Raw genomic sequence first — 19,438 nt, 5'->3', positions numbered from 1 at the left:
ATTTCAAAATACTTACTTTGTTTTCACCCAGTTCTCAACAGAGTGTGGTTCCTTTTAGCTAGTGGGAATTTGCCAAAGTGAGCACAGTGTTCAAATTGCATGTGCCAATATTCCTATCAAACATTCACAGTCATACTGGAAATTGGAGGGAGGGGGCATAGTCAAAGATAATTGATTAACAGAAGTTTTACATTATTTTTCATTGTATGTTTGGCACTTGGGTGATATTGCGGTTCTGAGAATGATTTTGTATATTCTTGACTAAATTACTTGGGGGGGGGGTTGCTATTCTTTATTTCTGGCATTGTTAAAAGGCACTAATATTTTTAGCTATGTGGTATGCAGTTTATTTTAGCATACCTTGAATAGAAGGAAATAGGTAGTCCCCTGCCTGGACTGTTGTTCTATTGTAAACTACATTGCAAATCTTTTTCATTTGTATACTGATGCCTCTTTTGCCTGTAAGATAAGAAATCTCTTATAAGAGATACAATCCTATCCACTTTTATGATTGTTGTGTTTTGTTTTTTAATCACTGCTGATATGCAGCAATATTTTGTGATGAGATCTAAAACAAAAAAAGAACAGAAGCAGATTCAGTGATTTGACTGCCAGAGGTACCCAAGTCAAATCTAACTTTGAAAGCCTACAAACATAAAAAGATGTGATGGTACCTTTGAAGCTCCTCATTGGAGCCAGAGTAACCAAGCCACTGTGGCTGGAACTGAGGAAATGAGAGAAGGACTTGGCAACAGAGACATTAAATGGCTGCTGCATCATTATATAGAAATAATCAATGGGAGTTTTGTTGCTGTCTTCAGTGAGAGGTGCACTTCTGTACCTATTATTTTTAGATATCGAGCCTCTTCACTATAATGTTCTTTGGTAGAATAAACAGAAATATTGCTTGAGAGTAGCAAGCCCTGTGAGGTAGGCCAGGCTGAGAATCTATGACAGAACCAAGGTCACCCAGCGAACGTCCACGGTAGAAGTGGGGATTTGAAGCTGGGTTTCCCTGCAACCTAGTCTGTCCATCTGTACATTACACCACACCAGCTCTGTCTTAGCATTATGAGTCAGACTATTTTTCTGTCTAACTTGGTTCTAAGTCTCCTCTTCCTGAAAGGGGCTCACCAAGGTCTCAGGCAGAGGTCTTTTCCAGTGCTGCAACCTACGATTTTTTTAAAAAATGGGAGATAATGCAAATGGAGGTTGTGATGCAAATGGGCCCTGAAATCCTGGCACCTGCTGATGTCACTTCTGAAGCCCCAGGCAACTTGGACCTAGAGTCTTTGTCATCCTGATCTCTGGTGCTCTCAATAATGCAGCAACCCTTTCCACAACCGAAGTGTCACCTTGTCTAGGTGAGTTGTGCCATCCACTATCTGAAGTGACAACAGCCTTTGAGAACCAGCATGTTAACTGACTTTCATGTTAGAGAAATAACATTTTCAACACGATGTTGGATTTTATTGCTCCCTTTATCCCCCTTTTCCCCCCTCACCCTTTAACTTAGATAAGCACCTGGTAAAAAAAAAAATCCTGAAAAAGACTACTTACTTCCAAATTAAATAAGTTTGAGAAGAGAGGGAGCAAAGAAAGAAAGTGATGCTGGAAGTTAATGAATCTAATGGTAGAGAGAACATTATTGATGCTGGATAACGTGCTCTAACAGCTTTCTCTCTTATTATTCTCTATGTAAAGAATGTATGGCAGTCAGTTGTGTGGCATGATTCTAACATCTGTCCTACCCTATAATGGTAATTTGTATAAGTAATGGAAACAGGTTAAATACTTCCATTCTAATGTTGCCAGCAGGGATGAAAATAAACATTTCAATAAAATATTCTTGACAAAGTAGGGTGGCGGATGGTCTGATTCATCTGCATCTCCCCTTAGTGATCCTGACTCCAAGGGAAATGTTTGAGTGTGTGGTTTTTCAGATGGAGGAAGAGCCAGAACATTTCTCCCATTAGAATGTCTGAAATATTCCAGTGTACAGGCTGCTCACATCTCCATTTATAAACATTGGCTAATAGCCCTAAAGGACTCAGGGGGTGGAGGGAAAGGGGAAAGGTGAGAAATATTTTATTTGTATTTTACTTTAAAGATTTGTCATTTATCCTCCAGTATGCAGAAGAACCACTGATGTTGTTCTTGCAGAAACTTTAAATCACTTTGACAGCTGGACATTCCTGTGTGCACGCACTAACCATTCCTTAAAATCTAATTCGTTTTAGCATTCATTGTCAATACAGTAGTCGCCCCATTTACTTGTTTATACTTTTTCTGATTGTGTTTTTTTCCTACCTCGATATATATTCTGAAAGCACATGCTTAAACCTATGCTAAATCCACAGAATTCATTTGTACATAGTATGAACTTGATCCACAACTAAGAAGTACCTGGAATACCTGGATTTAAGCCAGTTTATTAACTCTGAGGTCCGTGTAGTTAAAGTGGCTGAAATGCAGCCACTTGTATTTCTAAAGTCCTGTGAAAACTATTTTAGATTTTATATGAACAGCATTGGCTGTACTACAAAAATGTTTGTGTGTATGCTTGGGTGGGGGAGAGGTTTCGATAATATAGTACTGATTTTGCTTAATAATTCAGGAACTTTTTTGGCATATATATGTTGCATGTATACATAGGTTTAGAGAAAGAAAAATGGCTACAGTTTATTATCTTTCTTCATAGAGAGGCATTTCTTATGAGCCAAATACATATGTAGGTTAATCATCTTCAGCCTGGAACTTGGTAATTACTGATCAGCAGTGAGGTTTATTGGAGATTCTTGTGACTTCAGTTAGATGGTGAAGGGAACAGTGGTGTATCTGTGTATTGCTAAACAAATGTTCACACAATGTATGTGTTTTGTATGGATACCATATTAAATTCTGGCCTGAATCCATATTAATCCACCTGGAGCAAAGCCCTCTAAAATTCTGCTCTTGGGAGTCGGGGACCCTCACTAAGAGCAGTGAAGGTTAAGAAGGGGCTGCAGGGAGAAAGGAGAATTGGCAAAATTTGCTCCCTTTCTCTGCCAACAGAAGTGCCATTCCACTAACAAAAGTACTGTTACACTGGTAGAACAGCACCCTGGGACCTAGTCCTCTGTGTTAACAGCCCTAACCACGGGACAGAATTTATCCTGTACAAAGAAAGGAGACAGGAATACGATGTAGGCTGGATCAGATCATTTATATGAGATGGTTCTGTATCCATTTTACCATGGCAAACCAGGCTCAGGCTGTTCTGTTGAAAACTGAAGATATTTTTGCTGCGTGGAAATGCCTGTCTAGGCTTTAGTATGTTGCTCTAGAGGCAACATTAGCTTAACTCAGGTTGCAGAGGATGTGGGTCAAAAGTATACTTCTATGCACCTGCATAGTTACAATTATGTTGTAACCAGTTACAAGTTACAATTATGACAGTTTAAAAGATTTAACAGTTGTCCTGGATAACTAATACTCTTGTGACATTGATGTTTCATAAAATTTCATCTCACTAAATTGAGCAATAATTAAGAATACCTAGAATACAATTGTGTTCTGTTGAAATTAACAGTAATTTTTGTGTTGAATTTAGCAATTTGGGATTGAACCCATATATAGTGGCCACTTCCCCAGTTTCAAAAAATAATTGTGAAAAATATATTTAGGTATCTGTATATCTAAAAATATATCTAAATTATCTGTATTCATGCTGAAAGTAATATAAATAATTTTCATGAGACTAAGAAGCAATGGTATGTTTGTTATACAATATCAAATTCTGTTAGGCCGCTGCAATGTGTTATCATTATACTGTTTCTTTTGATTTTTCAGACAATGGACTGTTTTATTTACAGAGTACACCTTCTCACTGAAGCAAACACAATGTGCTGTACTACTAATACATACAATATATTGCGCCTCATGTCCACTTACATTAGAATGCACAAATTTTAATGCTGTTCGAACTTGACAGCATATCTATGGGGAAACATTGGCATCCAGAAGGCACATCATATGGGCACAAATTTTTAACAAGATGTAATAATAGAAAAAAGAAAAAAAAACAAATCACCCTTGGTCTCCAGTTACTTCTTTTTCTATAGCTAGAATTTATAGGATTTCCCTCCTGCAAAATTACAGAGAAATAAGAAAGAAGAGCTTGTTTGTATTATACACTATAGTATAAGTTGTTGCAAGCATATTTTAGCCTTCCTGAAGTCAGTGCTTGATCTTAAGTATTTCTCTGTGTTTAGAAGATGTACGTTTAACCTTACATCACATTTTTTTTTAAAAAAAGCTATAACAAAAAAGAAAGCATAGGAAGAAATTCAGTGAGAAATGTTTCATTACAAACTTAAATAATTAGTTGACCTCTCTGCCAGGGTTATAAAGTAGTAATTATATGCTAACCTTCCTTTTATTGATAGCGAGTATATTTGCACCTTAATGATGCAATTGCTGAGTAAAATAGCTTTGAATTTAAAAAATCATTTTATATATTTTTACATCTTTTATTCCAGTAAGTTTCCAGTCTTAAAGAAATGTATTAAGCTGTTGAAAAAATTATGTTACTCTCACTGCAAGCATTTCTGAAATCCTGAATCTTAAATACTATGTTCAAAAATAACACACGTGTTTCAGTGAATTTATTGGTCCATGCAATTCTGGAATTTAAAATGTGAGTAAATTATGACATTGGTTACATTGTAGCATGACTATGTGTAAATTAAGTTGATAGAATGAATATTTTTAAAATAAGGACAACCAAAACAGACACTGCATTTGGAATTGCTTTATTTATCCATATATTGCACTCTAATATACTTTCACATTGGATGCATTGATGCAACCTAATTTTTAATTGCCTAATATTAGTAGGCAATATAACAATTGACAAGTCATTTTTTGGCTGACATAATCAATTTATAATAATCCTTTTACACTATAAAAGATCATTATTCATGTAACCTGAATAAAGTATATAGAAAGCATCCTTCCTGATAAGGACACAACAAAGTGAATAAAAGTGCATTTTCAGCATTCAGGCTTGTTTTTGCCATTGGTGGGGGGAACTTCAGATTATTCGTGTAGAAATTTGTTTTAAGCTCCCTCATGTTGTACAAATGGCAGAATAAAATATGCTACACAAAAGTGCATGATTTGAAACTAGTTGTAGAGTCTACAGAAGCAAATGAGAAGCATTAAGATATGTACAGTAGATTGCTGATAAAAAAGAGAAGATGAAATGTCACTGACTTCACTGATATGAAAAAGTATGTGGTAAGCAGTAGTCATAAATTCCAAGGAGGGGTTTAGAACATGTAAATAAAATAATGACCAATAAATAATCAAGGTGGATTCTCTAAGATTTACTGAGATTGTACTTCATAGTTTTTGCTAAAAGATTTACTTTTGTGTAATGGTTCATATAATTTAATTTTTTAGGTTGCAGTAGAATTTGAAACCTGTTGGTTTAAGACCTGTTAACAGTATTGGACCTTCCCATGTTTAGTATATGCTAGCACAAGATCATTTTACTAAGTAAAATATTTTTCAACATTAATGTTAGAAAGTATTTATTTTAGAAATTGTTAATAATACACACACATATATACAATGAATGTTCTTATAAATTTAAATAGAATTGTACTAATCCTAGGCAGTACATACCTGCCCAGATCCAAAGCCCCATGTGCACTTAAATCTACACACAGATATTTGTGTGCAAGTTGTCCCATTTACCTTTACTGGACACGGAAATCTTTGTGGGTTGGATTCAAAATTCTTTTTGTGGAACTGATCTTTCCACAAACATCCCTATTCACCTCCACTAGCTGCTCCTGAGGAGATTTTTGGGAAGTGGTAGAATATGCCATGGGGAGCAGTAGTAGAAAGGGGTAATTGGTGGAAGATGCCTCCCCCAGCATGACTGGAAATATTCTGCTCATGGAAGAGAGAGCATGGCACCAACCATCTGGGGTTTGCTTCACAGTGGCCATTTCCACACAATACACTTTAGCAATCCTTTGGAAGTGGATTTTTTGTTTCACACAAGGGCTGATTCTGCACACGTTGGATAATGCACTTTCAATGCACATTATCAGTCGTTTGAGGTGGATTTTTTGTTCCGCGCACAAAAAAATCTGTTCCAAATGATCTATAAAAAGGATTGGAAGTGCATTATCCAACGTGTGCGGAATCACTCAAGGAAAAACAGTTCCAAATGTTCACTAAAGAGTATTGAAAGTGGATTATCCTACGTGTGTGGAAGCAGCCACGATCTGAAGCATGGGAATCTAGAATTCTCATACTCTGCTGTGCAGAAACAGTATAGCATAATACTGTCCCAGCTCTGGTGTAAGGTGTAAATGTTAAGTTTCCTTGCTCGTGTATTGGCAGCTGAATTTTAATTCTTTGTAGCTGCAGTACCCATTAATGCAAAAGAATTCTGGAGATTAAGAAAGAGTTAGCACCGGCCTTTAGTACATCATCTCCAGGGTTTCTGGTTCTGAGACAGGCTTGCATATTGGGTTTCTATTTTATTCCAGGCCAGTAGATTTTGGATGTTTTGTTCCAGCTTGCACAAAATACAGTGGGAGCCATTACCAGGCAAACTAAAAATTACCGTGAAGGGGTGTGTGTGTGAGGAGTGTGAGGTTAATGTCTGAGAGGGTATATGGCAGAATAAAGCCAGATCCCCATAATCATTTTATAGCTGAAATACTACTAAAGTTATGGAACTGTTTCCTATAGATTTAATGAGTGGGGTTTTTCCCCCTACATATAAACAAAAATGACTATCCATTTATCCAATTTGGGAAGATTCCCCCCCCCCCCCAGCATTTTCTGGCATTTCTGTTGCAAACAGGATGTTGCCTAGTTTCTCTCCCTAGGTCCACGTCTTCTGAGTTCTGATAACAGTCTTGATTATTTTCTTAAAAGTATTTCTCCAGTATCAACTTTTTACTACAAACGGTTTTTAAAGGAATAATTCTCTTAGAATCACTGACCAGCATATACTGATTCAAGATATTCCCATCTCTCTTTCTTATACATTTCTAAAAATCAGCATGCCAAAAATAGGCCCACTTCCTTCCACTTGTCAGCAGGGCAGAATATTTTTATTTTTTTAACTTTCTCTCCTCTGCTGGAATTCCTGAAATCTTTTTTCTGCTTTATTTTATTTTATTTAAAGGCAATTATTTTCAAAGAATTTGGTTTGTAGTTAAAAGTAATGCTTTTTAAAGTAAGGGATTTAAAGTGAGTAATTAGCATCATTGACTGAAAAAATCCAGAAAGATAAAACTAAAATGTCCACCTCCACCCCTCCAGTTGCAACAATGCATTATAGTGTTTGTACAACTTTTTCTATATGGTTCCTCTGACCCCATTAGGGACAGAGCACACACAAGGTTCCCCATGCACAGCTTTGGAAATTCCTGGAGATTTGGGGGAGGGGCCAGAGGAGGGCAGAATTTGGGGAGGGGAAGGAGCTCAGCAGGGATGTGTTTCCATCCATTCAATGCAGCCATGTCCTCCAAGGGACCTCTGTAGTCTGGAGATCAGTTTTAATTCTAGGGGTACTCCAGGCCCAAGCTGGAGCATGGAAACCCTATTCATAACCCTAGTTGGATGGAAAACTGCATGGGTGGAAAGAGTGCTGCATGTATCATTCCCCTTTCTGATCCAACTATTATGGATGCATACAAACACTTCCAAAAAGGATTAGAACTTTTTTCTTTTTACCTCCCTCCTTCCTTTCTTACAGTGTTTAGTTACTAATACTGAATGTTCTATTTTCCCTAGTGTTACTGATTTAATGTAGGAGATATATATGAGGTGTGAAAATAGAGGGTTTTTTCCTGTTCAGATCTCTTTCATAATTTATATATCTTAATAAAGATGTTTCATAAATGATAGAATCCCATGAAATAGTTGTTTCGTTGGAAGAGCAGGATTACAGATTAATTCCCGTTTGCTGCTATTTTCTTGTTAAAAGGTGGATTGATGGGATTCTAGTTGTTTTAAAAGAGGTGTACACTAGGGGTATGCATCAAAAAAAATTCAGTACTATTTGGATCCAGGTATCTGGAATAGCATAAATATTTGGTATTTCTGATATTCAGCTCCAAATATACCAGTACAGTATCTGGATCCAGTGTTATTAGGGAATCCCAAATCTATTTTGGCTATTAAATAATAGCCTATTTTTTTGGGGGGGGGGGGTTGATCAAACTCCACCAACTTTACAGGGAACCTAATCCTGACTGTCCTCTAAAGACCCTCCAAGTTTTACGAAGATTGGTCCCAGGGGTCCAGTTCCTTGGGCTCCTGAACAATGTGCACCCACTCATTCTTTATTGTTCCTATGGGGAAAACATTTTCAAGCCTTTCCAGACAAAGAAACCTTAAGTGAAAGAGAACCCCTGGACAAAATCCACTTCTGAATGCAAGTCCCCATGCAACCTGAACCAACAAAGTTTAACAGAACCAAACTGAAGTAAGGGGGCCAACATCACACCAGAGGATGCCACTAGAACCAATGCCAACCAAGAGAATCTAAGCAGAACCAAACTGAAGAAAGGACATTGTTGCAATCCCAGAAGAATCGGTGTCATCAAAGAACTCAAACAGACAAAACTCAGAGGCAATGCAAGCACAACAGAACCAACCCCAAACCACAGAATCCCAGCAGAACCAATGTTAAAAAAAACCAAACTGAAGCAAGGACAGATGGTGTTGCAAGCATAATAGAACCAACAACTAACATCAAATCATTCACAGAGAAGTCTGGGAAGCCTGCACAGGGGGAACCCTCACTTACTCCCTCCTGCCTAACTCCCCCTTCCCTGGGAGAAAAAAAGCCCAGGACAGCCCTGGGAAGTTGGGGGGGGGGGAGAAAAGAGCTTGCAGGAGCAGTCAACCAGCTTTAAAAAAGGTTGTTGTAACTGTATTTGCTGGATAAACCCAAATATATGATTCTCTAATGTTATTCAGTATACCTGGATAGTGCCAAATCAGCATATATTTGGGTATATATTTAGTATACCAGTACCGAATTGCACACCCCTAGTGTACAGATATACCCACTAGTTCTGTGCTCATAGTGTTGGATCAGACCTACTCTGTTCACAACGTACCCAAAGGGAAATGATGTTTGAAATAGCTGTCCATGTTAGGTGAACTGTAAAATGTTTTCCTTATTTTAGGCTCTTCTCATCATGTTTTGTTTTCTACCTTGATTTATGCACACTGTCCCATAGTAGCAGAATTAAGGTGATTTTTCAGCTTTTGGAAATCTGGAGCTGATGACTATGTACAAGAATGATTTTTACTACACAGTGAAAATGTGTATTTATCACTTAGGTGCATGTAAGCTACTTCTGTGAATTGGGCACTTGGAATAAATGTATTTTGATATACTGGCCATCTGCTCATGAATATCACATTTGTTAGGTTTTTTAAAAAAAAATAGTTTGATGCCGATAAACACGTAATTTGGTAAGATTACATCGTTTCACCAGGTGGCAACACAATAGAAAAGTTTGATGCTTCCTGTAAGCCAATAATCAAGCTGGATATGTACTTGCATGCTTTATGCTGTTCACTTTTAAATATTCATCTCTTATTTTATTGTATTTTTAGCTGCCAACAACTCTTCTGGAATCATTACGTGGTGTCTGCGTCATAGTTTACTAAAAAAAACCAAGTCCTGTACACTGATAGTAGATTGAGGAAAAACACTATAGAAACCAATAATAATTGGTTTTACCATTTTTATTTAATTTTAATGTACTTTACTGCTTAAAAATAAGCTCAAAAGTAATGTACACTATTAAAAGTAAACTATGAATAAATACACTAAACTGCTGTGAAATAACTCTAATTCACCATAGAACACCAACAGCAAAATCCTTTCGACATGTATGCTATTTCTGTTTTTTTCTTTCACCTCTCCATTAGGAGGTTGCTGTCAGCAGCTGAATTCACCAGCATATTGAATATGAGGGCTGTACCCAGATCAATTTACTACAGACTACAAAACTTTGTAGAACTTTTCAGGGTATCCTGGATGGGGTTTATATTTCACCAGCACCAGGAAACTTAGTATACTGACCAAGCTGTGGCTCTTTCCCCCAGCATGTCCCTGGTCCTGCTCATTGTTGGCCTTTATGCAGGCATATTTATACCAGCATGACTTCCTAGGGTGCTATACCAGTGTATCTCTGTGTTATACCAGCATTGGATGTAGTTGCTCCTCTAAGCAGCTTATAGATTGATCTTGGGACTCTACCTGTAATTTTTCTCTGAAAGTGGTATAATTGGATCTACAAAGGCACCTTTAATGATCTTTGTATCTGATTACACATTAAGGAGGAATATCTTCCTGAATTCATGATATTCTGATAATGGATAGAGATAGCAGTTAATGCTAAGGTTGCCACCCTCCAAATGGGACCTGGAGATCTCCCAGAATTACCATTGATCTCCAGATAACAGAAATAAGTTCCTTTGGAGAAAATGGCTGCCTTGGAGGAGCCTTATACCCCACCAAGGTCCCTCTCCAAACTGTGCCCTCCTTAGGCTCCACCCCCCAAGTCTCCATGAATTTTCCAACCCAGATTTGGGAACTCTAATTAATATTGTTTCTTGTTTGAGAGCATTTCAGTCTTCAGTAATGCTTACCTGGTGACTCATTGTTCACACTTTATATTCAAATTAATGATTCACTTCTTGTTCAGTCATCACTGCCAATGTGGCCCAATGGAGCTATGACTCTGGACCTGTGGCACCTGCATTCATATTCCTACTTAACAATGGGTTTACTTGGTAGCTTTAATTTTTTTTTAATATATTTTTTTATTTTTTAAATAGAAAATAGAGAATAAAAAGTAAAAGGAGGGGGGATAGAAAGAGAAGAACAAAAAAAAGAAATTGCATATCTATTACATTGCACCATTCACTCTAATACATGTCTTAGTATTCTGCTAATCAGCTCTCTATTTGCAAATTTTTCCATTTATCTTCTATAATGTCCATAAAGAACCACATCTTAGTTGAAAATTAAATTTCTCCAAACTTATCTTGTATCCATTTGTAAAAAGGCTCCCAAATGTCATTATAGGTTGTAATGTCCAATTCTTTCAATAAATTCGACAATTTGTCCATTTCAGCCATCTCAAGTATTTTTTCAACCAGGTTTTCTTGTGTTGGGATAGTTGTCATTTTCCAAAGTCTCGCATATGCAATCCTAGCTGTTGTAATTATATTCAACATCAAATGCTTTTGCTCTTTATTGACTGGGACCAGTATGTGGTTTAATAAAAAAAAGTTCTGGTTTCAAAGGTAGTGGAGTCATGAGTATATGTTGTAACATTATATGTACTATCTTCCAGAACTCCACTGCTTTTTTGCATGTCCACCACATATGATAGTAAGATCCCAGTATCTTCTCACACTTCCAGCAATTATTTGACATATTTAAGCGGGATTTAGCTAACCTAATCGGGGTTAAGTGCCACCTATAAAACACTTTATATACATTTTCCTTCAATGAGGCTGATTTTATCATCTTTAAATTACTTTTCCACATTTTTGACCATTGCTCTAAGTCTATTGTATGTCCCACATTCTCGGCCCATTTTATCATAGTATCTTTGACCTCCTCCCCCTGTAATTTTGCCTCTATAAGTATAGCATATATTTTATTTATAATTTTAACGTTGGTACCACATAGTATCACATCAATATTTTCATCCTTTTCGTAAAAACCCACTGTTTTGTCTTTTTTATATCTAGATTCCAGTTGTGCCTGGCCCCACCATCCCAGCTCAATGGTAGCTTTAAAATTTTGTAGTCGCAAGTGCCTAACAATGAGATGGAACCCATCCCATAAGGTTATTTTGCAGAAAAAGTCAATATTATAAAGTATTTTGCACACACCTAGTGTGGCATAGTAGCTAGAGTATTGGACTAGGATCCAGTCCAAATCCCCACTCTGCCATGGAAGCTTGCTGGATGACCTTCAGCCAGTCACATTTTCTCAGCCTAACCTACTTCACAGGGTTGTTGTGAAGGGGAAAATGCTGTAAGACACTTTAGGTTTCCATTGGAGAGAAAGATAGGGCACGAATGAAATACATAAAGCAAAGCAATGCTTCTTTATAAATAATATAGTAGTATGTGACATCTAATAATAATAAGCAAATAAGAGCTCCAAGATAAGCTTTTTCTACTCCAAAGATTATCATTTTGCTCGTCTGACTGTCAGTAGGGTAGTGGCTAGATCTGGCTTCAAATTTCCACTTATGTCTAAATCTCATAGGTTCACCTTGTTTGTTGTGACAATAAAATGAGATTATTTGTCCATTCAAAAGTGTGATAAATGAATAAATACACTAAAGCTGTAATGATCACATTAGTTACTCCAGATCAACTCAAATTTGTTAAAAATGGAACTATTGCAAAATAAATGGTTGAAAGGTGTATTCTTAGCTATAAGGCCAGCTTATTCTGTTAGGCCAAACCTGAATTCTGCTTATAAGTCATGGCACAGTTTTTAGTTATAATCAGAATCTCATGTTTGAATTGACATGAGGTGTGTTCATAGTGAGCTCAAAGACGGGGATATGTGTTTTTAAAGTCAAAACTGCTGTTGAACTAGTGATGGTGCTGAAAAACAAGTATATGTTCCGTAACTTCTTTTCTTTTCTTTTCCAGCATATGTTCCTGAGGAAGAACTGAAAGCAGCAGAGATAGACGAAGAAAGTGTGGAAGATGATGGGCTACCTCTGGACATCCAGGAAACCGATTATATGTGCAATGAAGAAACAGAGATCAAAGAGGCTCAGAGTTACCAGAACTCCCCAGTCAGCACAGCAACAAATCAGGATGCGGGTTATGGTTCACCATTTAGTGAAAACAGTGACCAGCTGGCTCATTTCAAAAACACTTCCTCCAAAGAAGAAAGAGAAGATCATCCGGGCTCAGACAGTGCTGTCTATCCACAGGACAGCTTGGCACAAATAAAGGCTGTATATGCAAATTTACTATCAGAGACTTGCTGGTCCACTTTAGCTTTGGATTTAAAAAAATCAAAGAATAGTGATAGCAGCTTGAAGGAAAACACCACTAATAGCAACTCTAGTATCAACATCCCAAGTACCAGTACGAACACTGGTACCAGTACAAATACCAGTACAAGTATCAGTAGCACTAGTAACAGTAACAGTGGTGGCTCAGGTTATGACTGGCATCAAGCGGCCTTGGCCAAAACTCTGCAGCAGACCTCATCGTATGGACTTCTTCCAGAACCCAGTCTATTCAGCACAGTACAGCTTTACCGGCAAAACAATAAACTGTATGGTTCTGTGTTCACCGGCGCCAGTAAGTTTCGGTGCAAAGACTGCAGTGCAGCATATGACACGCTGGTGGAGCTAACAGTGCACATGAATGAAACTGGACATTACCGGGACGACAACAGAGATAAAGATTCTGAAAAGACAAAACGGTGGTCAAAACCTAGAAAACGATCACTTATGGAAATGGAAGGCAAAGAGGATGCCCAGAAAGTGCTAAAGTGCATGTATTGTGGCCATTCATTTGAATCTTTGCAAGACTTGAGTGTCCATATGATAAAAACAAAACATTACCAGAAAGTGCCTCTGAAGGAACCAGTACCAGCCATCACCAAACTGGTGCCTTCTACCAAAAAGCGAGCACTTCAGGACTTAGCTTCACCTTGCTCACCTGAGCCAACAATGATCACTTCAGAGACTACTCTTAGTGAAGCAGCAAAGGATCAGAAAACTGCCAACCCCTATGTGACTCCAAACAACCGCTATGGCTACCAAAATGGTGCTAGCTACACTTGGCAGTTTGAGGCCCGCAAAGCCCAGATATTGAAATGCATGGAATGTGGCAGTTCTCATGACACTTTGCAGCAGCTTACTGCTCATATGATGGTCACCGGACATTTTTTGAAAGTAACTAATTCTGCCTCCAAAAAGGGAAAGCAGCTAGTGTTGGATCCTGTGGTAGAGGAAAAGATACAATCCATACCTTTACCACCCACCACTCACACAAGATTACCAGCTGCAAATGTTAAAAAGCAGCCCGAATCTCCAGCTGGATCTACAGGCTCTGAGGAGAAGAAGGACTTGGAAAAGGAAAAGGTGATCATTAATGAAACAGACAAAAAAATTAAAGAAGAGAATGAAGACTCTACAGACAAGTTTGAGCCAACAGCTGTATATCAGTACCTCAGAGAAGAGGATCTAGATGAAAGTCCTAAAGGTGGGATAGATATACTGAAATCTCTGGAAAATACTGTGACAACAGCTATAAGTAAAGCTCAGAATGGAGCTCCTTCTTGGGGAGGCTATCCCAGCATTCATGCGGCTTACCAGCTTCCAGGAACTGTTAAACCCATTCAGCCAGCTGTGCAGAGTGTTCAAATGCAACCCTCTTATGCCAGCAGTGTAAAATCATTGTCTTCGGAGCACAGTGCACTGATCCATTCTCCAGGTAACCTAACACCTCCACCTCACAAAAGTAATGTCTCTGCAATGGAAGAACTAGTTGAGAAGGTCACAGGGAAAATCAATATTAAAAAGGAAGACAAACCTGCAGAGAAAGAAAAATGTTCTCCAGTTAAGCCATTGTCACCTGCTGCTAAAGAGAACAAAGACTTTCCAAAAACAGAGGAAACCAGCAAGCAGCAGCAGCAACAGAAAAAGAATCTGGAAGCAGAAGTGCAGAAGGTCAAAAAGGATAGTCCATCAGATCCCCATACACTTAATGGTACTGAGCCACCTAAAGCAAAAGTCACAAATGGCTGTAATAACTTGGGTATCATCACTGACCATTCACCTGAGCCATCTTTCATTAACCCATTGAGTGCTTTACAATCCATCATGAATACCCACTTAGGCAAGGTTTCTAATCCTGTAAGTCCTTCTTTGGACCCTTTGGCCATGTTGTATAAAATTAGCAACAGTATGTTGGACAAACCTATTTACCCAACAACTCCGGCCAAGCAAGCCGATGCTATTGACCGGTACTATTATGAGAATAGCGATCAGCCTATTGATTTAACAAAGTCCAAAAACAAACCTCTGGTTTCCAGTGTGACTGACTCAGTCTCATCTCCTCTAAGGGAGAGTGCCCTCATGGATATTTCTGACATGGTGAAGAACCTCACAGGGCGCTTGACTCCCAAGTCTTCAACTCCATCTTCTGTGTCAGAAAAATCTGATGCAGATGGAAGCAGCTTTGAAGAGGCTCTAGATGAACTGTCGCCAGTACATAAGAGGAAAGGTAGGCAGTCTAACTGGAACCCTCAGCATCTTCTAATCCTTCAAGCCCAGTTTGCTTCAAGCTTGAGAGAGACTCCGGAAGGCAAATATATTATGTCGGACCTTGGCCCACAGGAGCGGGTTCATATCTCTAAGTTTACTGGTCTTTCCATGACCACAATTAGCCACTGGCTGGCCAATGTGAAGTATCAATTAAGAAGGACAGGTGGAACTAAGTTTTTAAAGAATTTGGATACAGGACATCCTGTTTTCTTTTGCAATGATTGTGCCTCACAATTCAGAACTGCTTCTACATATATAAGTCACTTGGAGACCCATTTAGGGTTCAGCTTGAAGGACCTGTCCAAATTGCCACTAAATCAGATCCAAGAACAGCAGAATGTTTCGAAAGTCCTTGCAAATAAAACTTTAGGCTCACTTGGAATTGCTGAGGATGACTCAGGCTCCACATTCCAGTGTAAGCTTTGTAACCGAACTTTTGCAAGCAAGCATGCAGTAAAACTGCACCTTAGTAAAACACATGGCAAGTCCCCCGAGGACCATCTGATCTATGTGACTGAGTTAGAAAAACATTAGCGTCCAGGTAAGCAGCCAGGTATGCAAGTGACCACAGGAACATTGCACTAAACTTCTTCATAGTACTGCACTAGGCCTGACCTGAGCCTCTGAAATCAGTCTTACTTTTGTTGCTGAACTGCCTATCTGGACCTTGGTTTTTCTTACATACATTTTGTAGTTATATTTATATGCTCTTTGTCTGATCTGTGCATGTTTTTTTTTTAAATCTCTCATTTCTTTTTTTCTGTGAGTCAAAGTCTGACCTTTATTTTCAACATCTGTCCTTGATGTTAAGCTATCTTTTGTAGAATATAGCGGGAGACACTATTGAGAGATGTTAATTTAGCAGTAAAGAAAGACACAAAGAACAATAATAAAAAGACATCCTAAAATTACAAAGTTGCCATGACAATAAAGGTCACAGAACCCTGTAGTGTCAGTTTTTTAACCCTCTGAGGACTGTAATAGTATTTCTGTGCCTTTCCCAAAAGAGCTTTTTTTAAAAAAAGTCGCTTCATCCTAATCGAACTGTGTCACAAAATAAATTCAATTTTAAGTGTAAAAAAAAAAAGCTTTTGAAAAACAAAACTGCAGATCCAATTTGTGAAGAAAAGATGCATGCAGTTCTTTGAAAATGGTGAAAAGCTACCAAGTGCTCAAGGGGTTATGAAACCACAAACCATACTTAAGAAAATTAAAAAATAACAAACCAAGTTGCCACTATGCCCAAACCTTCTGGATACTGAATATTGCCACTTAGTTGGCAAAAAAAAAAGTATGCAAGCTATTTAAAATAATGTAAAAATTGCTCTTACTTTTTTTCCTGTAAAATACTGCAGTTTATAGTTATTTACAAATGTAAGCTTTGGTACAAGCTGAACTTTCTATGGTGTGCTGCATTGGTACATGAAAACAAAAAAGGGGGCAAGTGTTGGATTCAATTCCTTGTAAATTGCCAGCATCAGCTTAGGAAAAAAAAAAGTACATGTTACATATCGTACCATTTTAAACTGTTCACTTCCTTTGTACCTTCTGGCTGTATGCTTTCTCTTTTAACTTTTTATATTGTCATTTTATATTCAATATCTGTGTATATAATGTAAAACCACACTTTTTTGAATAAAATTTAGTTCCTTGCAGCTTGAGTTAAATAGAGAAATTTTACTGGCACCTGCATCTTCCCAGATGCATGTACTCAAAGGAACTATTTGACGAAATAAATAAATAAAAATAAAGCAAGCAATGCACTATGAATTATACATTTTGATGTTTTATCATTAATATTGTACAGTACATTTTTTTGGTTTACACAATTAAATCCACTGTTTTCTCAAGTGTAAAATAAACCCACATGCAGTTCTTGATTTATGTATATTGTGATGTCGTCATTATTTTGCATTTGAGGTCTTCGTTTCAGCAGTGAGAGGTTTCAGCCTGAAGTACGCTTGGAGTCATTTGTGCATTTCAGCCTAGTCCAGTCTATTCTCTTAAGTCCTAATGATGTCTCAGTGTTATTGCCATGGTTTATAGAGGCTGATTAATTTGAAATCGTGGCTTTGCTAGTTGTGAATGAGCATTCTATTTGTCTCTGAAATGGGCAAGGCCTTCCTTTCTTTTACAAAGCCTCTCCAAGTATATATCAATTAGCAGTAGGTATTCACCTGTCCATTGATGTTCATGGAAGACTGCCAGTTGCCTCATCACAAATTCGTAGTCTATCTTCTCATAGAAGAAATGGGAACATGCAGGTTGTTTTGCTCACATTTGTTACATTTATTACCCCCCCCCCACCTCGAAAGCTAGTCTGCTGTTTTAGATAGTTATCTGCTGCCTGTTACTGCTTATATAGGTTCGTGGCTAGGACCTTTCCTACCGAAGCCTTTGCTTCTGAGGCCCTAGAATGGCTTATTCGTTCTCTTGCTGCTATTACTTGAAAATCAGGGAGGCTACTTCCAGTATCTTTCCTTCCCCTGCAGCTCTGGAAATAATCATATTCGTCGCAGTCTCTGCAACAAGAAAAGTGAAGATGTCCTACAGTTAAAAACATCTTTTTCTGAGACTGTATTGTTTACATCCATATTCACATAAAATCTTTGCTCTGTATTTAGACATAAGACTGATATGCAGGAGCACTCCCAATTTTGGAAATCATGACATGAGGAAGGGCCCTCAGAGTCCAGATCTTTCATCACTCATTTTCCTAGATTTATAAGAGAGCCTGGCTCATAGTTGGTTCATTTGTATAGTTATTTATACTATTTCCTATATTAATAAGGGGAGTTGCACAAGAATGACATAAGCCTGTTCTGTACATGTAGGTGAGAATGAGATTATCAAAGTCCAAGGTGGCAGAACTGATTGTACTAAAGACAGTAGGTGGTGGGTGGTATTTTTAAACTCTTCCTTTGCATAGAAAGTTCCCTCCAAAAAGAGAACTAATACAGCAGTAAGCATGCTGAGGCAGAACCCTTTCCCTGATGGGCTAGTTTTTTAAAAGAATTAGCAGGGAGGCTGGAAATAATTTTTTTAAAATGGCATAGTGCAGCCATAAGTACCGTTCATTTATTGCCTTCATGATTCTGTCACCTGATTCTACTGCTTGTGTAGACAGCCCCTCCCCCCTACAAAACCACACACCCTCTTGTTTACATATAGGGTCATGCAGCCAAACAGTGCAGTTTTTATGTAGCAAAAGTAAAAGTCACACTCCACCCATCACTTATGATAGTTTTGTTGTGTGAATATACTTGCAATACTAGAATTGCCTGTCTGCATTCGATTCTGGAACTGAATCCTGACACAAATGTGGGATATTGCCCATGGATCTATGGGCATATGTGAACTCTAGGGGTACATTGTATGTAAAGAAGTATTTGAAATAAAGAATAATGGACTAATGTTTATTTATCACACATTGATCTATATTGTCGAAGGCTTTCACGGCCAGAGAATGATGGTTGTTGTGGATTTTCCGGGCTGTATAGCCATGGTCTTGGCATTGTAGTTCCTGACGTTTTGCCAGAAGCTGCTCAGTGTCACACTGAGAGATCTCTGTCTTTTGGTGCTACACCTCTGAAGATGCCAGTCACAGCTGCTGGCGAAACGTCAGGAACTACAATGCCAAGACCACGGCTATACAGCCCGGAAAATCCACAATCCACAACACTGATCTGTTTAAAAATGTGTCCCCACACCACCAGAAGCTCAGAGCTGGTTAAATCACCCTGTACTTTTGAACTAAGATGCATTGTTGCACCATTAAACTGAGAATACACTGAAGTTGCCACACTGCCAAGGTCTCACTTTTCCAGCATTTCCATCTTCTCACTTTCCGTCTTCTGACTGCTTCATTACATGAATTTTGAAAAGGTAGATAAATATCTTGTTGAAAGTGGTCTGTACAGACAGAAGATGATTGAATTAAATTAATCTGTGGTTAGTGAATCAAGGTCCTAGTTAACAAAGACGGTAGATAAGGTGGCAGAATGGTTCCTAGATTATAGACTGAAGGTGGGGGATTGCAGAGATGAATGCTTCCCCATGGAAAACTTTACTACAGATAC

The 19,438-nt window shown here is 38.1% G+C and overlaps 1 protein-coding gene across 1 annotated transcript in view; it reads left to right on the top strand.

The window, feature by feature from the left end:
* TSHZ1 (teashirt zinc finger homeobox 1) overlaps window positions 1-17,220 on the top strand; it is a 106,972-nt gene extending 89,752 nt beyond the window's left edge. The window contains exon 2 of the mRNA XM_054986010.1: window positions 12,721-17,220. Coding sequence (XP_054841985.1) covers window positions 12,721-15,893 — 3,173 coding nt within the window. The 3' untranslated portion in view covers window positions 15,894-17,220. The remainder of the gene's footprint in view (window positions 1-12,720) is intronic.
* The last annotated feature ends 2,218 nt before the right edge of the window (window positions 17,221-19,438 follow it).

Source organism: Eublepharis macularius, chromosome 7 (genome assembly GCF_028583425.1).
Source record: "Eublepharis macularius isolate TG4126 chromosome 7, MPM_Emac_v1.0, whole genome shotgun sequence".
Classification (NCBI taxonomy): domain Eukaryota; kingdom Metazoa; phylum Chordata; class Lepidosauria; order Squamata; family Eublepharidae; genus Eublepharis; species Eublepharis macularius.
This window is presented reverse-complemented; position numbering and strand designations above follow the sequence as displayed.